General features: G+C 30.9%; 5 protein-coding genes across 6 annotated transcripts; 3 read left to right on the top strand and 2 right to left on the bottom strand.

Annotated features, from left to right (window-relative positions):
* Window positions 1–17: 17 nt before the first annotated feature.
* On the top strand, window positions 18–2151 carry LOC130444807 (mitochondrial import inner membrane translocase subunit TIM14). Of its 2 annotated transcripts, none has more exons than XM_056780057.1 (3): window positions 18–121; window positions 178–382; window positions 837–2150. In XM_056780057.1, exons 1-3 carry the CDS (start codon window positions 116–118, stop codon window positions 983–985), a joined length of 360 nt encoding a protein of 119 aa, XP_056636035.1. In that variant the 5' UTR covers window positions 18–115; the 3' UTR covers window positions 986–2150. The 2 variants fall into 2 exon arrangements, with proteins under 2 accessions (XP_056636035.1, XP_056636036.1); XM_056780058.1 differs by having other exon boundaries at window positions 25–118; window positions 837–2151.
* LOC130444806 (growth hormone-regulated TBC protein 1) lies at window positions 979–3807 on the bottom strand. Its single transcript, XM_056780056.1, has 5 exons — window positions 3453–3807; window positions 3026–3354; window positions 2552–2904; window positions 2301–2501; window positions 979–1173 (listed from the first exon to the last, which is right to left on the bottom strand). The coding sequence occupies exons 1-5, from the start codon at window positions 3470–3472 to the stop codon at window positions 1087–1089; spliced, it is 990 nt and encodes a 329-aa protein (XP_056636034.1). The 5' UTR covers window positions 3473–3807; the 3' UTR covers window positions 979–1086.
* Window positions 3808–4383: 576 nt separating this feature from the next.
* LOC130444803 (maestro heat-like repeat-containing protein family member 1) lies at window positions 4384–17904 on the top strand. Its single transcript, XM_056780054.1, has 14 exons — window positions 4384–4516; window positions 4569–4918; window positions 4971–5160; window positions 5215–5934; window positions 6187–6784; window positions 8661–9218; window positions 11029–11372; window positions 13688–14161; window positions 14221–14395; window positions 14457–14931; window positions 16117–16466; window positions 16990–17275; window positions 17340–17474; window positions 17557–17904. Exons 1-14 carry the CDS (start codon window positions 4474–4476, stop codon window positions 17806–17808), a joined length of 4950 nt encoding a protein of 1649 aa, XP_056636032.1. The 5' UTR covers window positions 4384–4473; the 3' UTR covers window positions 17809–17904.
* Window positions 17905–18486: 582 nt separating this feature from the next.
* Window positions 18487–19909, bottom strand: LOC130445180 (DNA repair protein XRCC3). The gene is made up of 5 exons (XM_056780720.1): window positions 19832–19909; window positions 19638–19778; window positions 19395–19583; window positions 18999–19345; window positions 18487–18715 (listed from the first exon to the last, which is right to left on the bottom strand). The coding sequence occupies exons 1-5, from the start codon at window positions 19884–19886 to the stop codon at window positions 18506–18508; spliced, it is 942 nt and encodes a 313-aa protein (XP_056636698.1). The 5' UTR covers window positions 19887–19909; the 3' UTR covers window positions 18487–18505.
* Window positions 19910–20265: 356 nt separating this feature from the next.
* Window positions 20266–24293, top strand: LOC130445888 (uncharacterized). The gene is made up of 4 exons (XM_056781776.1): window positions 20266–20660; window positions 20726–21060; window positions 23414–23734; window positions 23797–24293. The coding sequence occupies exons 1-4, from the start codon at window positions 20276–20278 to the stop codon at window positions 24238–24240; spliced, it is 1485 nt and encodes a 494-aa protein (XP_056637754.1). The 5' UTR covers window positions 20266–20275; the 3' UTR covers window positions 24241–24293.
* Window positions 24294–24625: the final 332 nt, after the last annotated feature.

The following is a 24625-nucleotide window of genomic DNA, read 5'->3' as shown; positions in this document are numbered from 1 at the left end:
GGAAAATAACCATTTTTAAATAAAAATTCTTAACCACAAATTATATATAGGTTATAATTTGTAATTGAAATACGTCTCGGTCAAATGTGAATATTATTTAAAAATTATCGTGAAAATGGTGGTGAGATAAATAATAACTATATAAACAAATATTATTATTATTATATGACATTTTAGAATATAATATTAGCTGGATTAGGACTGGCAGCTGTAGGATTTGCTGGTAAATACGCATTGAGGCAAATACCAAATGCCGCTAAAACTTTTAACGAAGCAATGAAGAATCTTCCGAAATTTGATTCGACTACAGTGGCAAATTCTAAATATTATAAAGGAGGGTTCGACCAAAAAATGAATAGGAGAGAAGCAGCATTGATATTAGGTAAATTCTCCATTTATTTTTGTCTAATAGCCAGTTAAGCACAGTGGTTTTAAATTATTTCTTAAAATGGCAATTATATTATTATATAAATTGATATTTCAAACATATTCAATAAAAAGCTTAGTGGAAAGTGGTTATTGTTGAAAAAAAAATGAATTTTATTAATGCTTCGATTAATGCTTGTTAAAAGTGTTCTCAATCACATTAAAGTTTAATTTTTTCAGCTTTAGATTGATAATCATCAAAAACATCGTGTTTATATTTTTTTTTCATATTTTATCATAATTCTATTCAAAATTAAGAAACAATGTTTATATTGTAAAGAGTATGGATATGTTCTTTTCAACGTAATTTAACCTTTGTCTATACGATTATGTAGTTATGGAATATTTTGTGGCCTCTTAATGGCTAGACTGTTGTGGATTTTGATTTGAAGGGCATTTTCTACTTGTAGGAATTTCACCGAGTGCGAATAAGGCAAAAATTAAAGAAGCCTTTAAAAGAGTGATGGCTGTTAATCATCCAGACAGAGGTGGATCTCCATATATTGCGTCGAAAATAAACGAGGCGAAGGATTTTTTAGAAAAACATTCTAGGAATTGAAATAGTTTAATGAATTGTACATATATATATATAAAAAAAAGTCTTAACAATAAATTACGTGATATAGACTAGAGTAGTGTGCGTGAAATATTTGAAAAAATTCAATTCTTTATTTGTTTAATCCTATATTTTGTTCTTAATCTAGAAATAGTGGAATTCGATAAATTTCCAGAAAGTTTAAATACTTCCTAAAACAAAACATAAAACTATATAAATCGATCTGTTCCTTTCGCTCCATGTGGAAATTGTTCCATGCGTAGAACTGTCAAATGTCAAAAACAAAGATGCGTTGGTGAGGTTAGGTACTACAAAGTCGAAAAGAATGAAACTATGACTTCATACAGCAAAATATTTCCAATTTTAATTATATTGACACAACATAGAAGATTATATTGATATTTAGTAGTACTTCCTTTCGGTTTATGTGAAAATTGTTCTATGCGCAGAACTGTCACTGTCAAATGTCAAAAACAAAGGTGCGTTTGTAAGGTTATAGGTTACTAAGTCTATGAAAAAGTGTAATTATGACGTCATACACTCCGATCGTGATTAGAACAGTCTGTAAGAAAACTTTTCAGCTAATGAGAAAATAAAAAATTATCAGCTTGTTAATTGTGTTTAATTTTTCATCCTAAACATATATCAGAAATAATTTGAAATCGATTATCAATTTCTAAGAGAAAAAAAGAATTGGAAGGAATCGATTATCAATTGCTAAAGAATCGGAATGAATTCAAATCGATTATTCATTTCATAGACAAAAAATCGTTTCAAAAAGTATTGCGTCACTCGACTTGACAGCAGTATATTTCTATGATCCAGAGTAATACAGAAATTTGAAAAAAGTGGAAGAATGAGGTTATGTTTTATTTAATATCAACGAAATACAGCAAAAATCGATTCTTTATTCGGATTTGTAAAGAATTTGTTTTTATTTTCGAAATTTTTATTCATTTAATCATTCCCTATGGAAGAAATAACTTATCAACAATTTTATATCGTGTTTTGGGGGTTATTTTACTCAAAATCAATAAAAACATACATTTAAACAATTTGTTTGTCATATTTCAAGTTTTGCCACTAAAAGTCACCTGTCAAAATTATGAGTATGTGAGGTTAGGTTATAACAAGTCTATTGTAGAATGAGGTTATGTTTTGTACAATATGACGTTGCGCACCATGATCTACGCTATAATTATTGAAAATATTTTGTTATTCAATCTGACAAAGTCGTTTGAAGATCCAAAGACAAATTTTTATAATTTTTTTTAATGGAATTCTTAGCTTATACACCCAAATAAATGAATAAACTTACTTGCATAAATATATGACAATTGATCACAGATTCGTGGTTTCTCATGTCTCTAAAACACCCGATCAATTCACCCAATTCACTTGTCCGTAAAATTTTGTCCCTGTGCAATCTAATTAACGCAATTGCCACTCGAAAAATGATCTTTGATCCTTCGTTGAACAAACAATCCCATATTCTGAACACAGTCTCTGTAGGCAGTACCTGAAAAACTCGAAATTAAGTAACCAAGTGGAAATACCTGTAACGGTTACCTCGGAATATAAACAAATGAACCATTTTGTAGTCCCCATAGCCCAAGGCATACCGATATTATGTATATGGGCATGAACTAACGGCTCAAAATTTGAAACTAGTTCATCTAAAACATCGAGATCAATTAAAAGCCCAGTCATTGTAACTATATAGTATTGAGGTAGAATTTTTTCCACTAATGCTTTCAATAACCAAAAAGTCGCTTCTTCGTCTTTGGTGGCGAGCAAAAGAAGCCCCGCTATGTAATTAAGCCCCTGGCAATAACCAACTTCTTGGTTTTGGTGGGCAAAAGTAGCCAAAACATTAAATAACTCTTTCGGCAGATACTCGTGGTTACTGAAGTAAATATTTTCTGGAAATGTAAAAAAAATTAGAAATTCACATATACAGGATGACCCAAACCAAGTTAATATACAATTTACACCAACAGTACAAATATTAAAACTATCAAATGAAAAAAGTCGAATATTTACCAGGGAATGTCCTTGGCAGATCTATTTGTATCGTATCGATGATGTGTTGGTTATTGATTTTTTTTCTTAGAGCACTATAAGACAATTCACTGGAGTTTTTTAGATTTTCTGCACCAGATATTCGCATCCAGACAGAAGTACGACGATCACTCGGAATTCCCTTTCTTATAAACCTTTTCAACGTACTCGATTTTTGGTAAATATCACCTTTAAATGTACTCCATCTCTGTGCTCTTCTCGTAAGAGTTCTTATATACTGAGACATGAATTGTTCGTATATATCATAATTAAAATTATCTGGACGTTCAAAACCATATTCATCGACTTTACTACAAGTTTCAATAAAGGAAAAGTTGTTTTATTAAGAAATTTTTCGCGATATAATCTAATTTTTAATCCACTATTTATGTAATACAAATAGAAATACCTGAATGTAGATTTAGCCATAATTTGAAATCATCTCATCAACACATTTCACCAACTACTGGTTTAAAAAGATGATTCATATTTCTGTTACAATTACTGTTAAATTGGTACTGGGTTAATCTAAAGTATGAACTTTAGAATTACTTTATAACAGAACGGTACTCATTAAATTTAACCTAATTAAATAAGACCTATCCAAACATTATACATTACTACGTCATTTTTTTGGTTTTTTAGGAGAAAAATTATCCTAGAAATAAATACTTATAAAACAGATAATGTAATAGCATAAATATATTTTTATTTTATCAAGACAAATTTGAACGACATTTTATGTCATAGATAAATCCATACTTAATTATCTATGTTTACGAATTGGTTCGGAGTCTGCTCGTTAATAGCTTTGTTCGTTCATCACGTTCCGAATTAAATGGTCACCAGCTTATTACGAATCTATACTCTACCAAGAGGATCAATTCGTAATCAATAATTAAAAGTAACAATGTAATCAACAAAAAATAATTACTAAAAACTAAAATTGATCTTACCGCAATTTTGATTGCGCGCGTGTATTTGATCTTTAAGCTGATTTGAATTCAAATCTACTAAAAAACGCTCCTTGGGGTAATTTTTAGATATTAGTTTTGTTCGCGGTAGTTAATTTGAACATTCCGAATAAATACTGTTTTCTTACGTCATCGGTCATGTTAATTGGAACGTACTCTATGTGACATAAAGTCAGATATATTTCACAATAAAAAACAGCTGGAAATTGAAAATGATAACTAATATCTCTAAATATTCACAATTTTACAATGATGATATGGAAATTATTCAATTACTTATGTATCTCTACAAAAACCATGTTAAGCACTAAAACAAAACGATTAGTGGAACGTACAGTATATCACATATGTCAAAGTCAAATTTGACAGTTATATTTCAAAATAAAAATCAGCTGAAAGATGAAAATGATAACTAAGAACTTTAAATATTAAAAAGCATATAAGTGTAGTGAAATAATGGCTGTCAACGTAAAAATTAACGCCGAAACACAATTGCAAGGTAAATACATATCTTACTAATTATCTGTTCTATTTAACTGAATATTTTGCAGTCACTATCGGTAGATTATTACAATCTGTAACGGATAAAAGCTTTTTGGTGTCAGAATCTGTAAAATGTTCTTTAAAAAAGCTATCGGATAAACATCCAAATCAAGTTTTAAATTCGTGTTGTCAGTTTATTAATAAAAATCCCAAACCACTACCCGAACACATCTCATCTATACTACATATAATGGAAATAGTTTGTTCAGATCATTTAGTGAAAATTAATGGAGATACAATAATTTTAACAGTAGATGTAAGCTTATCGGTTATGACTGAAAATATTTCGTACGAGCCGATTATACAAACTCCCGCATCTGGTGTACTCGTAGCTCTCGGACGAGAGCACTACGTCCAAGTGAGTTTTTTAGCTAATTTATTTTTTTCTCGTCATTGTCGTATTTTTTTAGATAATAGATTCACTGCAAGCAAAAATGCAACCTGGTGTAATCCCCCATCACATGATTCCGTACACCATGGGAGCCCTGGCGAGTGTTAATGCTTTAGCTATTGTTCCCTATTTAAAAGATATTTTTAATATAATGCTACCCCTCCTTGGAGGCATAAAAACTGATATTTTAAAACAAGCTTTTTCATTTGGTAAGTAACATTATTTATTTAAAAAAAAAATTATGATAATAATTCATTTTACAGCTTTGGGGAATTTTTGTGAAGCCCTAACTGAATATATATCAAACTGTGAGAAAGTACCAGACACTACGATCGATATAGAAAATTTTGGTACTGAAATAAGCACCGTTTACGATGTTTTATTTTCCACATGGATCTACTCTCGAGATTCGAAAACAACTGAAAGTGTATTGGAGGCGTTAACGTCCATTTTTCCAATAATGTCGATAGAACGAGTGACCCAACAAACTACAAAAACCATACAAATACTCATTAATCTCTATAAAAAACACGTTAATCCCTATAACATAACCAAATGTTTAGGTTCTGTTATACAAAAAGCGGTTAAAGTCAATGGAATGTTACTTGAACCTCTACTACAGAATATTTTAAGTAATTTATTCGATTTGGTGTGCGTTTCGCCGGATTACGCTCAACCTGGTTTTTTAAAAAGTCATTCTGAAGTACTGAGATGCTACGAATCGTTCGCTTTGCATTTCACTGATAATACAATCGATCAACTATTATCTCAACTGAAGAATAATAACGATAAAGAGAAAGTAAAATCTCTGATTGTTATAACGCATTTGGTTTCGCATTCCGGGGATCAATCCATCAAAAGAAGATATAAGGATATAGTGAGATACATCAATGAACTATTAAATGACAATAACGTGAAAATTAAAACGTCGCTTGTCAAACTAATAGTAGCTCTGTCCTGCAAGAACGTTATCGTAGATAAAGGTTAGTACATTTCCTTCAATTTTACCCGTTTGCAGGTTTTATGAACAATAGAAATATTTCTTCTGCTAGCAACCCCTTTATTAGGACTCTAATAACATTACAATTGATTTAATTTTCATTTTAAACTATTTAACGACTATATTGGGATCTTTAGAAGGCTGTGGTCTTATTTTATATCACTTATCATCACCTAAAGAGGCTGTGTTATCAAAATATGTAATTTACGTTGAATTAAAACCTAATTATTTCCAGATATAAATCCGGACGGTCCAGGAAAGTACATGGAATTCATACTGAAATTGAGCTGCAAGCAAATTTTACCAAAAAATCACAACATCGACACCAAAGAATTGGAAAACATACAAAAATCTTCAGATAACACGTTGTACATGCTAACCACTTCGGTACCGGATCTAGAATCATTCCTGTGGGATTTATTATTGAATAGTTTCCTGAATCCAGTTTTCGACGACGCCATTATAATCATTTTGAGATGCCTCACTCATCTGGCTTCGAAAAGGGACTCGATCCAATGTTGCGATACTGCTTTCGTAAGGTGCTTGTCTCTATTGGCCAATCCAGTTCCCGATTTCAGGGGTTGTTTCGTTTTGAATTTCCTTAAAAATATTAAACCGTGCAACGTCGAAACTTATAAAAGTGTATGGGATACGAAGATACCACAGTTGTTGAAATACCTCGAACAAAATTTTGAAAATTTCCACGTTTCAGAATGGCACGATTTGGTGTTTGATTTTTTGAATATCCTCTTCGAAACTACCGACAACACCCTGTTTACTGAAATAGTTGTCACCAATACGAAGAAGCAATTAGATGTTTATAATAATACCAGGTGAGTACGAAAACTTCAGCTAATTCTTTTATTTTGTATTTTTTTTGTATTATTTTCACGAAATTGGGGTAAATACAAATAACGGTGTGAGTTATTTATCCATTTTCACATTTTTTAGTGTATAAAATTGTTTATTTTTACCACTTATTACATTTCTTCATAAACTTTAATCGTACCATATTATTGAACACCACCCTGTAAAAACTATTCACTTTGTTCTATTTTTGAAATTGTTCACTATTTATTGCACTTAGACACTAGTTCACCCTGCAAATTTTTGTAAAACAATAAGTTCGTATTAGTTGCTAATATTTTTTGGAAAAAAGTACCATTTTATTGAAACACCCTGTAAAAACTTTTTAAATCACTGTTAAACACCTTACAACATTCTATTTTGTGAATTTTTCACTATTTATTCCAATATTTTACTTCGCAAATTTTGAAAAACAATAAATTAGTATTAGTTGTTAATATTTTTTTGAAAACAAATTTCATCAACAGCAGGAAAAAAACGTACCCAACAAAATTATCACGTTCCCACCTCTGCAAATTTATTATTTACTTAGTGTTTCTAACTAAATAAATGAATAATGTGATATTTTCTAATTTTCACCATAACCTCACAATTTCCACAATCAATGCAAGTTCATTCACCTCTAAGATACTTTTTATTGCATTTCTTACAATATTATTGAACACCACCCTGTAAAAACTGTTCACTTAATGGTAAATTTATTCTAGTTTCGAATGATTAATTTGTATTAGCTGTAAATATTTTCTACAAAAAAGTTGTTTTTATTTAGATTTCCGACGTAAACAATGTTATTTATTAATAATAACAATAATTGTTATTGTTGTTTACTATTTTATATACAGATTAGTTCGAATGGTAAAATTATTCGTTGTTATTAACGGTGTTGTTGAATTCAAATAAACAAATTTCAAATTACACTTTACAATTGGAGATAAAAACGTCCCCATATAAATTTTTACACTTTCATCACTGGAAATTAGTTATTTATCTAATTAATCTCTTTAAATACACGCGATATTTTGTCGTTTTTAATATAACCTCACAATGTCTACTACATACTACTGTAAATTTATAGACCATTCTAAAAACGTGACTTTGACAAGTCGGCCATTTTGCACTAGTGGGGTTATTCTCAGTTTGTTAATCGTCGTAATTGTGTTTATCGCATTGTTATTTGACAATATTTGGATAAAATAAATCGAAATGATTATTATCCGACATTAAAAGGTGGTGAACTTAAGTGGCGACGTGATAAAAAAAATAGAAATTACAGACAATATTCACCCCTATATAAATAATGTTTTTCGAACCACGTGATTCAATATGGCGTTTTAGGATAAACAGTTTCGAGTTGTGGATGTTTTTGTGTTTATTTGAAGCATTTTCGAGTTTCGAGATTGAAAGTAAATATCCATTTAACAAAAATTAGGACGGGAATGTTTAAAAAATCGTTGCCGTCATTTTTTAATTGATTTTCACAATAAACTGTATGATGTAGTGGTCTGGAAATTCGATTTGTTCAAAAATGGTATTTTTCTTGAAAATTAGACGCGTTTTAACGTAAACTGCAATTGATTCGGGAATATTAGCTTGTAAATATACAGTATGTTTAAAAAATAGTTGTTATTTTTTATAAATCGAAGGCGAATTAATAAAAATTGCAGTTGAACATTATTTCTTTAAAATACAGGGTGTTTAAATATAGTGGTACGATAAAAGTTCTTGTGATAGTGTATCTTAGCTCATTATAATTCGATAAAATTGAAGTTTTCGAGAAACTAACCTATAAAAAGTTGTGTACTAATAGCTCCACGGAAAGATACCATAATTTTTCCATTTCAGATATATCGCTAACCAAAATGGTGTATATCAAATGAAACAATCGGAAAAACATTTCTTATTAAAATGTCTCGCGATAACTCTTTGTTATATAAAAGACAAAGAAACCGTCACCCAATCTCTAGACAACATTCTCAACAACGTCAAATTGACAGATTACACGGAATGTCACACATGCGCAGAAGCAGTCGGTATCTGTTCCAGATCTCATTTGCAATTAGTCCTCGACAAATTGGCCGCGATACGCAGAGACGTACTCACGAAAAAATCGTCGAAATTTATGATTTTCCTCAAAGATCAAAAACACGAAGTGGCCCTCGACCGTTTGAGGTACGCGGTACTTTGCAGTTATGCGCAGGTCTGCAACGAGGCCCCGGCCGATAAACTTTTGAGAGTTGTCGAAAGCGAAATTTTGGATTACGCCGTTAACGAATTGAACAACAGCAGGGATTTTTTTTTGAAGAAAATCTGTTTGAAGACGATACACGCAGTCGCCGACGCCATGCACCCCAACAGGAATTCCTTGCATATTCGAATGAACGAGAGGGATAATGTTATAAGGTGAGTTTTTCTTTTTACAACCCCCTTTTTTGTCCTTCGTTAAATTTATTTCACATTTTTCGCCCCTCGTATATTTATATATACCATATATCGTTAGCTTAACACGTTGACTGCCGAGGCAATTTTCATAATTTTATTTAATCGTGTTGTATTTTTAAAAATTCTAATTTAAACACAAAGTTTGCACCAAAAGGTATGTAGAATGTAGAATATTGAAAAAAATATATTTCTTAGTTGAATTAGGTAGTTTTAGACCCCCTGTTTGCCGTATTTTGGTCTATTGGACTTTTTAACTATTAATTTCACGTAGAAATAATTATTTTTGGGCGATGGACCCTCCTATCTCCTGTATTTTGGTCCAAGTGAATTTTTTAATACCTAATTTTCGGAAAAAATAATGATTTTTGTTTTAGTTTTATTGTACCTTATTTTTCGAAAACCCTGTATTTCATACGTCGATGTAAAATTATTGTAGCAGCGGATAATCTCAATAATATACTTTTTACATGTTTTTAATTAATAGTTTTGTGATTAAAACGTAAAACGACGATCCCTCGTATATAAATATTTATTATAATTTCAAAAAATTAACTTACTGATTAATTAATATGGTAAATAAAAGTTTTTCTATGATTTTGAAATTTACCGCGCTTCAATCGATAAAAAAGATATCGTGTTAACCGACAGAAATCATGTTTTCAAAATGGCAACAAACTTGTGGTTATGTTAGATTGTGAAGTTGTTTTTAAAATAATTACATACGAAAAAGAGAATATCTATTGTGTTTTTGTGAAAAAATAAATAGTCAATAATAATTTTATAGTGGTGATGTAGTTTTCCGTGGAATTTTAACACGTATGTACGTTTTTATACAATTTCTTCATAATATATCGTAAAAACAAGTAGATTCTTCCATTAATCAACTTTGAAACTATATGTTATGTGATAATGATCAATTATATCAATTGATTATGTTTTTTTTTGGGTTCGTTAATCATTTTTTTTATTAAAAATCTACATAAGAGAAAACTATTTGTATAAAACAGCTGCTACTTTTCTAAATTTTTCATTTTGTGTTTCTAATTGCAATAGAAAGTTAAAAATATTATAAAATAAACAATGTTACAACGAAATTATTAGAAAGTTTCTTTCTTATGGGTTTGATACGGTGAAAATCGAAATTTATTAAAATTCATGCATTAAATTGAAATATTGCAAACAAAAAATTATATTATACTTAATTAACAAACATCTTTTTTATTAAATGTTGTGTTGTTGCTACAAATTTGTAATTAAAATAATGTTAAATATAGAAACTCACCCCGGTTTAAGTTGGAATTAATAATATTTTATATACAGGGTGGATAAGAGATCAACAAAAGAAAAAAAGTGAAAACAATGAAAAATTGCAGATAAAAGTTATGATTTCTACATATAGGATATTTAAAGATAGTTTTCTACAAGATAAGTTCACAAATTTCTGGTATAACTTCACAAAAACTTTGAAATTCGACAGAATATAATTTGTTAATATGATTTCGTCACCATGAAAAACTTTTTATCGCCCTAATTATGTAATTAGTATGAGTACGATTTCCATGCCATTTTGCAAATCTATCCAAAATAAGGCGAAAATGAAGAATAAAATCTTAAAATTTCATTTTATAAACGGCATTAGATAACAGACAATAGAAATTACAAGAAACTTGTTGATTTTAATTTTATTCTCCATTTTCCCAACATATATACAGTGTGTTGAATATTCAAACGTGGTTTTCGACAATTTTAAATTAAATTTGAACTATTTTAGGTTAGTTTCGTCCCAAGTCCAACTACACAACGGTCCGGAATACATCGAACTCTTCCCTCTCATAATACCAACAGTAACGGCTCTAATAAGATTACCCCTTCCCATCGAATCCGCAGAAAGGATCGATTTGCTGAAATTATTTTTCGATAATGTTTACAACGCAGCCATAATTTATTGCAAAATCAATCAAGATAATGTCGACAAATATTACGGTGACTTGAAATTGGCGCCACACGTTACGAAAAGTTTTACGGAATTGAATCAGTTGGTGAAAGATTTGCTTTTGCAAAATTTGTCGCCCGCCGCTTTGGACGAAATCGTGACTCTACTAGAGCCATGGCTTGGTAAGTGATTCATTTTACTATAAAAACAAAATTAATTGTTAATAGGGGGAGGTTTCGTTATTTTCATACCGTAGAAATAAATTCTTTTGGTTCTCATAAATATTTCTTCTACGGAGCTTTTAATCATTGGTTCTACTACTACTTTCATCGATTTACATAAACCATAGATCTAACTTAGTTAACTTCAATGACTAATTCAAACCATAGAAGTATCTGTTCATAAGATTTGATTTACACTAAGTTTCTTTGTTTTTTGAATGGCATGCTTCAACCATAGAAGTATATGTTGTTATAATTGATTCGTATAAACCATAGAAATGAATTTTTTTGTTTATTTAATGAAACCATAGAATTATCTTTATTATTTTCATAGATAAACGTAAACAATAGAGGTTTCTATATCGTGTTTTCAATATAAACCTTGTTAGCTTCTTCTTTTTTACGTTTAGTAGTTCAAATGAACCATATAAGTTGCTTTATATCCAACAGCCAGTTAAAACCGTCGAAATAAATGAATTTCAGTGATTAATATAAAACATAGAGGTTTCTTTTTTGCTAGTTTCAATCATTTGATGAAACCATAGAATTATCTTTATTATTTTCATAGACAAACGTAAACAATAGAGGTTTCTATATCGTGTTTTCGATATAAATCATTTTAGCTTCTTCTTTTTTACGTTTAGTAGTTCAAATGAACCATGTAAGTTGCTTTATATCCAACAGCCAGTTAAAACCGTCGAAATAAATGAATTTCAGTGATTAGTATAAACCATAGAGGTTTCTTTTTTGCTAGTTTCAATCATTTGATGAAACCATAGAATTATCTTTATTATTTTCATAGACAAACGTAAACAATAGAAGTTTCTATATCGTGTTTTCGATATAAATCATTTTAGCTTCTTCTTTTTTACGTTTAGTAGTTCAAATGAACCATAGAAGTTGCTTTATATCCAACAGCCAGTTAAAACCGTCGAAATAAATGAATTTCAGTGATTAATATAAACTATAGAGTTTTATTTTTTGCTAGTTTCAATCATTTGATGAAACCATAGAATTATCTTTATTATTTTCATAGACAAACGTAAACAATAGAGGTTTCTATATCGTGTTTTCGATATAAATCATTTTAGCTTCTTCTTTTTTACGTTTAGTAGTTCAAATGAACCATATAAGTTGCTTTATATCCAACAGCCAGTTAAAACCGTCGAAATAAATGAATTTCAGTGATTAATATAAACTATAGAGTTTTATTTTTTGCTACTTTCAATCAAGTGACGAAACCATAGAATTATCTTTATTATTTTCATAGACAAACGTAAACAATAGAAGTTTCTATATCGTGTTTTCGATATAAATCATTTTAGCTTCTTCTTTTTTACGTTTAGTAGTTCAAATGAACCATATAAGTTTCTTTATATCCAACAGCCAGTTAAAACCGTCGAAATAAATGAATTTCAGTGATTAATATAAACTATAGAGTTTTATTTTTTGCTAGTTTCAATCATTTGATGAAACCATAGAATTATCTTTATTATTTTCATAGACAAACGTAAACAATAGAGGTTTCTATATCGTGTTTTCGATATAAATCATTTTAGCTTCTTCTTTTTTACGTTTAGTAGTTCAAATGAACCATATAAGTTGCTTTATATCCAACAGCCAGTTAAAACCGTCGAAATAAATGAATTTCAGTGATTAATATAAACTATAGAGTTTTATTTTTTGCTACTTTCAATCAAGTGACGAAACCATAGAATTATCTTTATTATTTTCATAGACAAACGTAAACAATAGAAGTTTCTATATCGTGTTTTCGATATAAATCATTTTAGCTTCTTCTTTTTTACGTTTAGTAGTTCAAATGAACCATATAAGTTTCTTTATATCCAACAGCCAGTTAAAACCGTCGAAATAAATGAATTTCAGTGATTAGTATAAACCATAGAGGTTTCTTCTTTACTAGTTTCAATCATTTGATGAAACCATAGAATTATCTTTATTATTTTCATAGACAAACGTAAACAATAGAGGTTTCTATATCGTGTTTTCGATATAAATCATTTTAGCTTCTTCTTTTTTACGTTTAGTAGTTCAAATGAACCATAGAAGCTTCATTTTAATTCTTATAAATATTTTAATTTGAAAATGTCGAAAAAAACTCGAAAATAACCCATTAACAAAAAAAAAATGGATCTAATCGATCTGATGAATTCGATTTGGCGACCGAATCGATATTTAAACGATCGAAGGTAGCGATATATATAAAAAAAAAACCCTTTAACTATGAATTAAATGAAAAATTATCGAATTTCCAGGCAAAAAACGACCGGAGCAGAGGCTGCCCGCCGCGGAAACGCTCAGATTAGTCCTCCAATCGTACTTAGACAACATGAAATTCGCTTACGAATGCCCGACCACCTTCGGCCAAACCGGTTTCCTTTTGGCCAAAGTCGTACCGAGATGCGCGGACCCGAATAAAAATATACGAAAAGTCGCCGTCGATTGTTTATGTCTCATACTGTGTATAGCGGCCCGATACGAGGGTCACATGAGAGATCACGACAAAGTTTTGAGTAATTCGCTGCAACACATCCAACAGAAAATCGATTCCGACGAACCCAAGCAGCTATATAACCTCACTTGCGATTTGGCTCACGTAATATGCGCTAATCTCCCCGCGTTTCAACTGATACATTGCGTCGACGGATTATCCGACGCCCTTTTGGATTGCGAGGCGTCGAGCTCCAACGGGAGCGGCGTGGTACTCAATTTGATATTGAAAACTAAAGGTACCACTCGTCCCGGTGTAGTATTGCTTTCGTCTAACGCATATTTTTTGTTTTTCTAGGCGGGGAGCTGTTGAGCAACGTCGTACCAGTACTGGAAAAGCTGTTGAGGCAGCTGCACGAGATCCGGTGCCCTCGGACCAAATCCTCGACGTACAGGGCAGTTTTTAACCTGGCGATGCACCATTCGAAGACCGTTTGCGGGGTTTTACTCAACCAACCCCTACCTTACGATAGGTTTTTATTCGATTTTCCACAATTTCGCGTATATTTTCCTTATATTTGTTTATATTTTCAGTTCCATATGCGAATGTTGGTCGATTATATCCACCGATCCAACTTTGGCGGCCGATTTGATGGACCAGTTGAAAAAATCCATCAAATCTACTCCCCTGTACGAAGATCAGGGCGGCGGAGATATGAAAGTGGCAAATTTGCAACCGTTGCAAGCCGTTTGCGCTTTCCACGAAATTTTGAAAAATCCGCAACTCAAAGAAATTTGTCTGCAACAATTTCCCGATTTGTTTACGTTGTTTTTGATTTGCGTTTCGTCTTATATGAATACCGTGGCGCCGTTTTGTAAGAAAAACGACGTGTCCAATGAAAAATTCACGTTTACCTTCAACAGGCAGGCCTATAAGTTGGTGCCGAGCAAAGTTGCCGTCGAAACTTTTAGGTCGTTTCTGTTGTGTTGCGAATTCGAGAAAATGGCGTCGGGATTATTGATCATGAATAATTCCGAGGCGTTAGAGAACGTCGAGGTGTTTTTGCAGGTAAGAACAAGGTGTAAACATCAAAACCACAGAGCTCTATAATAGTAAATGAGAACCACGGATCGTCGTTTTGCACTAACCACAGAGGTTTCTTTCGACGATCACTATAAACCATAGAATTATCTCTTAATTCCATTAATTAACGAAAACCATGAAAGTTTCTTTTCGTACAAACCATAGATGTCGCGAAAAATGAGAGATTCTTCGTTCCCTATCAATGACAAGCGGAACAATAGAGGTTTAAACATTGTTTTTATCGTTTTACACCGACCATAGAAACTACTTTATCTTAATTCAATGTTCAAAATAAAATTTAGACGTTTTTCTTGTCCTAAAACGTTTCATACGAACCGAAAATGTATTCCTCTTCTTTTTACTTCTTCATCGACGTATAAACCATAGATCTCGTGAAAAATAATCGTTCAATAACAAGAATAACCAATGGAGGTTCAACTTGATTCAATGTTCGTGATAAACCATAGAGGTTTCTTTCGACGATCATTATAAACCATAGAGCTCTCTTGAAAGTTGTAATAACACGCATAAACCATAGAATTATCTCTTAATTCCAATAATTAACGAAAACCATAGAAGTTTCTTTTCGTACAAACCATAGATGTCGCGAAAAATGAGAGATTCTTCGGAACAATAGAGGTTTAAACATTGTTTTTATCGTTTTACACCGACCATAGAAACTAATTTATCTTAATTCAATGTTCAAAATAAAATTTAGACGTTTTTCTTTGCCTCTAACGTTTCATACGGACAGAAAATGTATTCCTCTTCTTTTTACTTCTTCATCGACGTATAAACCATAGATCTAATGATTCTTAATTCAATGTTCGTGGTAAACCATAGAGGTTACTCTTTGTCAAGTAAGTTTTATACATTTTTTGATTGACATATGAACCATAGAACTCTCTTATTTTCTATGATTCACGTAAACTTTCTCTTTATTTTTGTTTATCTATGAACACGGGAAAAATCACGAATATTAAATTGACCAATGAAAATATAATAATGAAATAGAAGATTTTTTTGAGGTTAAAACACGATTGAAAATGCGAAAATCAGTTGATAGATCAATGACAAATATCATAGAGGTTTATTTCTGTTTTTACTATTTCGTGTCACGCCGAATCGAGAATAATAACAAACTCTGTTATCGAACAATGATTGTTTCAGGTAATTCAATTGTTAGTCGAAAACGTGTGTCTGGAAACTTCTCAATCGCTCTCGTGGTTAGTGGCTAGTTTAGGCCCGTACATTAGAGCCGATTTGGATCCGCAACGGATAGCTACAGTTGCGTTCTTTTCGCATCTGTTACAACAAAGTTACACCGAACAAAACGTCCTCACCGAAAATCTCCTCGAGATGATTTTGGACGTGCAAGGAGACACTAATTGTTTAGTGAGGAAATTGGGGTTGCGAGGTCTCGGTTACGCCGCCGAACATCTCAGCTACGAATTAGTTTCGAGACACTGCAATCCCATCCTCGGCGTTTTGATGAACAGTTTGGATTATAACAATATTGGGTAAGTATATAACCTAACCGTGAGAGTGGAATCATAGAGTTTCATAATTTCTATGGTTGACAGAAATCATAGAGTATCATAATTTCTGTGGTCTCTATGGCTGACAGAAATCATAGAATTTCATCATTTCTATGGTTGACAGAAATCATAGAGTTTCATACTTTCTATGGTTGACAGAAATCATAGAGTATCATAATTTCTGTGGTCTCTATGGCTGACAGAAATCATAGAGTTTCATCATTTCTATGGTTGACAGAAATCATAGAGTTTCATACTTTCTATGGTTGACAGAAATCATAGAGTATCATAATTTCTGTGGTCCCTATGGCTGACAGAAATCATAGAGTATCATACTTTCTATGGTTGACAGAAATCATAGAGTATCATAATTTCTGTGGTCCCTATGGCTGACAGAAATCATAGAGTTTCATACTTTCTATGGTTGACAGAAATCATACAGATTTCTCAATATAAACCATCGCTTATCTTTATTCGATGCATTTTAAATACAATTCAATTTCAGAGTCGAAAGTGCCGTAATTTTGGAGGGCATGTTGAGTTTCTCTAAATTACTGACGACAATGGAGGGTTGTAAATTCAGTTCTTTCCAAGTGACCGCCGCTGTTAGGATAAAACCGTTATTGGATCAAGAAGACGTGAATCTCCGTCGAGCGGCTTTCAGGCTACTCGGCGATTTAACGCAATCGATCAACTCGGAGGGAAATTTGGAAGCGTTCAGAGAACAAATTCACGGAAACGTAGTTACTTTGCTTCTACATTTGAGTGATCCCGATATTTACGTTGTAAAAGTATAAGAAAAATCGTTTAAATTCACAATTTTCTCGATATAATTCTTATTTATTTATTTTATAGGCTTGTAAATATACATTAAGAAAGATCGGACCGTATTTGGAAGGTTCGAAAGTTAATTCGATGATTCAAGAGCATTTGATCGACGAGGCTAATTTGCATTTCAATGATTTCGTCAGGGATTTCATCAAACTCATGGTAACATCATTAAGTGTGTTGACTTACGTCATAAATGACGTATGTCAATTTTTATGACGTTTATGACGTGCGTAATTTTTAGGCGGCGGATATGCAAGATCTGTTTCCGTTATTAATAATGACGTGCCTTTCTTATTTCAAAAGTCAATGGGTGGAGATAAAAGGCAACGCCGCGTTAATAACTGGTGTGTTGTATTCCCAGATGATTCCCGAAAATAGATCTAGAGTGTCTTTGGATACGGTCTGTGATAGATTATTGAGACTTATCAACGATGAAAATGAAGATGTTAGGATCAAAGCGGTTGAGGCAGTTTCCTACTTATTTATCGATTGAAATTCCTTTAAAGTTGTTGTAATACAAAATTATTTTTTTATATTTTAAATATATTTAAGATAAAATGAAGGAAAATAAACATGCACTTTATATATATATGCGAAGTTTTTTTAAAAATATCCTCGTAAGAACGGTTACTTTGAATGTTTTGCGAAAGTAGTCGCTAAAAACCGACTATTCATAGTAAAAAAATGACATTTCCATGCCGCTTTATTAATAGTTTTATATCATATAATCCAAGGTGTGCATTACAAGCTTGTAATGTCAAAATATCGATAGTTGGTACCGTCACTCTACCGATAATTCGAAATAATGAGGTTTTGTTAATTTTAACTCTGACGAAATGAGATTTTGCATGACTAGTCGCTTAAAAATGACTTTGAGGTTGACAGCAATATAAAAAAAATGACATTTGACGTCTGTTTATTTGTATAATATATAAATGCAGTGTCAAAATATCGATTTCCCGATAATTCGAAAAAATGGGTTTAAAGATTTTTGTAAATTTTAACTCTGACGAAATGAGATTTTGCATGACTAGTCGCTTAAAAACGACTTTGAGGTTGACAGCTGTATAAAAAAAAATGACATTTGACGTCTGTTTATTTGTATATCATATGAATGAATATGATTAAAATCGACATTCTAATGATTTTTAGTCATTTAAAAAATAACACAATAATTAAAATATGTTTTATTAATATTCCATACAATCTTCGTTTTGTAAACCTTCTTCGGTGATGGAAAAGCTGCACCTTCCAGTTGGTACGTCCGGTGAAAAAACCACTTGGAATTCCCTTAACGTGCTGTTGTTATTTCTTGTTATTTGACATCTATAATTGATGCTGTTAGTCCAGACAAGACCAAGACAAGGTTCCGTTTTATTTTTAATAATATCTTCAGTCACCTTTATAAAATTTACTCCAATTATATTTCGAATCGCAAAAAAATATTGGGGCAAAACAGATGTGACACCCCAACACAGATGATGTCTGAATGTTTATAATGAAACTTGAGGAATTTAAAGGGAAAACATGGAATCAACGGAGAGAAGAATAAAGGAAAGAGTGGAAAAATGGATAGAAAAAGACTGAAAAGAAAAACCCCAATACTTTTATATTGAAATGAGCACTAGGTATTCCTCTATGACGAATAAACAATTTATTAGAAAAATAACGAAACGTTCTTACTTGATTGGTGCAAACAACAGCCGCCTTAAATTCTTCATTGATTATTTTCAATTTAGTAACTAAATCAATTATCTCTCTACTTCTGGCCAGCACTTCATTTTCGTTTTCCCCACGAAACGGTCCTGCTATAGAATCAACAACAACTAAACCGATATTTTCCTTCCTGAACAAAATAGGTAGCTCGGTTGATAAACAATTTTGTAATTGTTGAATATCTGTGACGTGTTTCAGGAAAACCGAACTTTCAAAATCGTTTTCTGTTAAATTGTGCTTAGCTTTGAAAATATTTGCGAGGTGATGAAACCTTTTCGAAGGGAAAACATCTTCTGTGCAAATATAAACCGCCCCTAAAAATGGTTTATTGAACGACGGAACGTAAATTTTTGTCGAGTAAACCTTTTTCTAATCCGTTTTTATGTAAAGGTAATTGAGCTTGAAGAGCTAGTTGGAGGCAAAACTGAGTCTTCCCGACGCCACTACAACCGAATATTTCTATAATACCATTCACGGGGATTCCGCCTCTAATTAGAGAGTTTATAGCGGTACAACCCGTGCTTAACCGTCTCCAAGGTACAATATCAACAGCTACGATTCATTGTAGATATAAACTAGTATTTATTTAAATAAAATAATAAATACCTCTGATTATTTTGTTCGGATTGTGTACATTTTTGGAAATCTTAATTCGAATTTCTAGTAACTCTTCACAAGATAAATCTGTGATCTCTATTAATTTTTGAATGTCGGTTATTAAGAATTTTAAAGTTGTATCTATATTATCTGCAATGTAACATGCTATAAATACTTCATATTATCAATTTTAATGTTCTTACATTCAATTAGTTTTTTACATACTTCGGGAGAAACTATTCGTTCTACTTCATACATATTAAATTTTTAGGTTACATTTGTTTTTATCATAGATAACGGATGTTTCTTCTGTTTTAATTTTACGTGATAATTTACTCTGCTTATTCAATTCCTGTCTTGCTAATACTAATAAATAATAATTGAAAATTTGTTGGGAAGGGACCTAAACTAGTATTAGAAATATATAGATTCGAATTTCCTAATATTGAAATCATATTTATAAATATATAATACCATGACGCCATCAGATAAAAATGGCTGGTATTTCTCACAACCGAGATCAACTCCCGTTGACAGTGACAATTGACAAGAGGCGCCAATTATCTTTATACTTACCCTTTTAGGACCCGTTACATATTGATTGTCAAATTTGTTGATCAGATTTTCAATTTATCGTCTGTCAAACAATGCATTATATCCAAATAGCAATTTCCATGTTACTTCTCACCCAAACTATCGCTTTATTTGGTGATTCATTGAAAAAGCTTCGTCAAAAGGCTTCCGAGGTTTACAGGACTCAAAGTAGCGAGAAATCTCTAAATTTTTTAGGACATATCGCTTCAGATTATCCAGGAACGAATCCAAAATATTTAAAAATCAACGAGGACTTATGGGAAAATTACTATTCTTGTTTAAGAGCTCAACAAAATTATATCGGAGATAATTTGTCGTTATCTCCAGAAGCGATTTTGGGGTTTGAGGGTGGAAATGTGAAATTAGAATGTAAAATATGCGTTAGTCCTCTAGAAGCCGAACTAATGGAATTAGTTGTTTGGCAATGGGCTGCCAAAGGTTATAAACTCAGGTCATTAGTAGATTCATACCTCGTCCTAACCTCTCTTTGTTTATTTTTCTAGACGGTTTACATTTGGAACCAGTTGAATTTCATGAAAATATTATACTATCACCGAAAGAAAAAACTTTACATATTTATAATTTAGACAGCACTCATTCTGGTCAATATATGTGTACTTTGGGCGAAGCCGCTACTGCTCCCTATTTTTTAACAGTGATCAGTGTTAATGACAGTAATTTTGATGCCGTGCACAATCAACAAGCACCGCTGGGTCCTTATCCCAAAGTACCAGAATATTTAAACGAGTACAATTTAGTTTTAGATACTGAATGGTCTGATTGGTCCACGTGTAGTACTTGCGGAATTGTCGGTAAAAAACATAAATTAGGTAAGTATATATGAATCATCGATCAATAATATTAAACTTAATGTTACCACTACACTATCCGAAGGCCATCGAAGTGTATGAATATCATCAAATATTACATAACGTCCATAGAGCTCACTTAATAAATTATTCACTCGGTTCTGAATTTTTGTTCCATATTCGCGTCATATAGATTCGATCCCTAAATTGATTCTGTTCATATACATAATTTAGAGTTGACGCGTTTTACATAACCCTACTTGTTCGAAATTTATTCTAATTGTAATCCACAAACAAATCTGTCAATACAAATCATATAATTATCTTTTAGTTCTATGGTTGTCATAAAAATCCGCCATTTTGCTACCAACTTTTTTGACAGTAGAGTTGTTTGCTGTGATTTATGTAATATTTTGTTATTGTTCTCATTGTTGTGAATTGTCTGATATTCTGTTATTGTTTTTGTTGTTTTAATAATAAAAATTCCATCAATATTATTAAAAGTATGTGGATATAATTTGTGAGATTATTTAACCAACAAAATCAAGTTTAATATGTTCAAAATATTTGATAAAATGTTGCTTAAAAATTTTCAACGAGAGACATTATTAAGGTATGTTGTAATTCCGGTCTTGTTGTGATTTATGTAATATTTTGTTATTGTTCTCATTGTTGTGAATTGTCTGATATTCTGTTATTGTTTTTGTTGTTTTGATAATAAAAATTCCATCAATATTATTAAAAGTATGTGGATATAATTTGTGAAATTATTTAACCAACAAAATCAAGTTTAATATGTTCAAAATATTTGATAAAATGTTGCTTAAAAATTTTCAACGAGAGACATTATTAAGGTATGTTGTAATTCCGGTCTTGTTGTGATTTATGTAATATTTTGTTATTGTTCTCATTGTTGTGAATTGTCTGATATTCTGTTATTGTTTTTGTTGTTTTAATAATAAAAATTCCATCAATATTATTAAAAGTATGTGGATATAATTTGTGAGATTATTTAACCAACAAAATCAAGTTTAATATGTTCAAAATATTTGATAAAATGTTGCTTAAAAATTTTCAACGAGAGACATTATTAAGGTATGTTGTAATTCCGGTCTTGTTGTGATTTATGTAATATTTTGTTATTGTTCTCATTGTTGTGAATTGTCTGATATTCTGTTATTGTTTTTGTTGTTTGGATAATAAAAATTCCATCAATATTATTAAAAGTATGTGGATATAATTTGTGAAATTATTTAACCAACAAAATCAAGTTTAATATGTTCAAAATATTTGATAAAATGTTGCTTAAAAATTTTCAACGAGAGACATTATTAAGGTATGTTGTAATTCCGGTCTTGTTGTGATTTATGTAATATTTTGTTATTGTTCTCATTGTTGTGAATTGTCTGATATTCTGTTATTGTTCTCATTGTTGTTTTGATAATAAAAATTCCATCAATATTATTAAAAGTATGTGGATATAATTTGTGAGATTATTTAACCAACAAAATCAAGTTTAATATGTTCAAAATATTTGATAAAATGTTGCTTAAAAATTTTCAACAGTGACATTATTAAGGTATGTTGTAATTCCGGTCTTGTTGTGATTTATGTAATATTTTGTTATTGTTCTCTTTGTTGTGAATTGTCTGATATTCTGTTATTGTTTTTGTTGTTTTGATAATAAAAATTCCATCAATATTATTAAAAGTATGTGGATATAATTTGTGAGATTATTTAACCAACAAAATCAAGTTTAATATGTTCAAAATATTTGATAAAATGTTGCTTAAAAATTTTCAACGAGAGACATTATTAAGGTATGTTGTAATTCCGGTCTTGTTGTGATTTATGTAATATTTTGTTATTGTTCTCATTGTTGTGAATTGTCTGATATTCTGTTATTGTTTTTGTTGTTTTAATAATAAAAATTCCATCAATATTATTAAAAGTATGTGGATATAATTTGTGAGATTATTTAACCAACAAAATCAAGTTTAATATGTTCAAAATATTTGATAAAATGTTGCTTAAAAATTTTCAACGAGTGACATTATTAAGGTATGTTGTAATTCTGATTATCTACAACTTTTTAATCTAACCAGTTTTAAATATTTGAAGTTAATTCATCATATATTAGTTGTCATTGTATTCGAAAATGAATATCTACAGTGTTTTTCAAAAAGTGTGTTATAGTTATACTTACATGACTTTTGTATGTACTTACGTAATCTCCTCTTGATCTTAGCCCCATTAGAAACTCCAACTTGATAAAAGTTTACAATGTATGTTGATAAGAACTGGATTTATCTGTTTTTGATCTCTCATCGATTAAATAAAGTGTAAGAAATAAAAAAACAGTCGTTTTGAAATATATTTATATTTTTTATTGGTTTCTTAGGTTATTGTAGCGTTTATTCAAAAGAAACTAAAAGTACAACCTCAAAAGAGAACGAAATCAATACTAATTTCAGCGTTAGTCATAACAAAACTATCAGAACAGTTCAAAATGCAGATTTTGAATTATTTAACGTTTTTAAATTTGGCATACCTTGTAATTCTCACATAATGCCGATAAGTATCGGTGAACTGCCACCTGTACGAACAAGAAACAACGAAATAATCACCGGGTTTTGCAAATTAAAATGCCCCACGAATGAAATTTTTCTAGTTAAGGATAAACATGGTAACGTCATAGAAAAGGTGATTCAGATTAGACCAAAAATCATTCAAAAATGTGATAAATTTCTAAACACCTATTTCAGGCTAATAATTCGGCGGGTATTTACTCGATGTTACAGCCTCTTCCCCCACTGGAGCCCCCGGTAGCAAGACAAGTTATATACGGGGTGAAAGGCAAAAGTATAATATTAAGTTGTCCCGGGAGCTTGAACACCGATTCGCCGATTCAATGGCAAATCGGTAGTAAAAAGTTAATACCGGAAATAATATCTTCCGAATCTAAAGGGAGGATTTTTATTACAATCACTGATAGAATTCGTATTAATCGAGCGAAAATATCGGATTCGAATGTTTACAGTTGTTGGCAACATGACGAACTGGCCGGTACAATAAGGCTCGTGGTGGAAAAGAAGATCGAATTTAATTTTAATCATACAGTTATGTTGATAGGGATTGTGGTTATTTTGGTTGTTTTTTTGAAAATTTTTGTGAAAGCAATCGTTGGGAGAAAATACGCTAAAGTTTAGTGCGATTGTAATTTAGGTTATGTTGATTTTTGAGGAAAAAAACAATAAAAACTATCGAAAAATTTGTTATTTATTTTTTCCTCGTATAACTACCCTTACCTTCATTCATGTTTGTAATTAAGTCGATTTAAGTATTAAGAATTTAAAATAAATATTATTCGTTGTGATATTTATCTCCAAAAATTCTGTTTCAAGCATAAACGATATTTTAAATCAAATTTTATAAGAAATTTCGAGATTCCAAAACATAATATAATGTATAGGTAAATGATCAGTTGATAATATGAAGACCAACTAAAAAAAGAAGAACTTAGTACCAACCAAATGAACTACAGCTTATCTAAGCATGAACAAATTTAAATAAAAATGATTAGCTATAATATTA

The sequence above is a fragment of the Diorhabda sublineata genome, chromosome 6 (genome assembly GCF_026230105.1).
Source record: "Diorhabda sublineata isolate icDioSubl1.1 chromosome 6, icDioSubl1.1, whole genome shotgun sequence".
In the NCBI taxonomy this organism is placed as follows: domain Eukaryota; kingdom Metazoa; phylum Arthropoda; class Insecta; order Coleoptera; family Chrysomelidae; genus Diorhabda; species Diorhabda sublineata.
This window is presented reverse-complemented; position numbering and strand designations above follow the sequence as displayed.

Bases quoted from the DNA above. Each gene is read 5' to 3' on its own strand.
- LOC130444807 (XM_056780057.1), top strand. The intron at 383-836 runs GTAAATTCTCCA...TTCTACTTGTAG, and splicing joins AGAAGCAGCATTGATATTAG to GAATTTCACCGAGTGCGAAT.
- LOC130444806 (XM_056780056.1), bottom strand. From the start codon at position 3,472: ATGGCTAAATCTACATTCAG. The intron at 3,355-3,452 runs GTATTTCTATTT...TGAAACTTGTAG, and splicing joins ATGGCTAAATCTACATTCAG to TAAAGTCGATGAATATGGTT. The intron at 1,174-2,300 runs GTAAGTTTATTC...GTTTTGTTTTAG, and splicing joins ATTGTCATATATTTATGCAA to GAAGTATTTAAACTTTCTGG.
- LOC130444803 (XM_056780054.1), top strand. From the start codon at position 4,474: ATGGCTGTCAACGTAAAAATTAACGCCGAAACACAATTGCAAG. The intron at 5,161-5,214 runs GTAAGTAACATT...TTCATTTTACAG, and splicing joins AAAACAAGCTTTTTCATTTG to CTTTGGGGAATTTTTGTGAA. The intron at 11,373-13,687 runs GTAAGTGATTCA...TCGAATTTCCAG, and splicing joins TCTACTAGAGCCATGGCTTG to GCAAAAAACGACCGGAGCAG.
- LOC130445180 (XM_056780720.1), bottom strand. From the start codon at position 19,886: ATGTATGAAGTAGAACGAATAGTTTCTCCCGAAGTATGTAAAAAACTA. The intron at 19,346-19,394 runs GTTTACTCGACA...AACCATTTTTAG, and splicing joins TAAAAACGGATTAGAAAAAG to GGGCGGTTTATATTTGCACA. The intron at 18,716-18,998 runs GTAAGAACGTTT...AATTTTATAAAG, and splicing joins CTGTTGTTTGCACCAATCAA to GTGACTGAAGATATTATTAA.
- LOC130445888 (XM_056781776.1), top strand. From the start codon at position 20,276: ATGCATTATATCCAAATAGCAATTTCCATGTTACTTCTCACCCAAACT. The intron at 20,661-20,725 runs GTTATAAACTCA...TTATTTTTCTAG, and splicing joins TTGGCAATGGGCTGCCAAAG to ACGGTTTACATTTGGAACCA. The intron at 21,061-23,413 runs ATATGAATCATC...AATATATTTATA, and splicing joins AACATAAATTAGGTAAGTAT to TTTTTTATTGGTTTCTTAGG.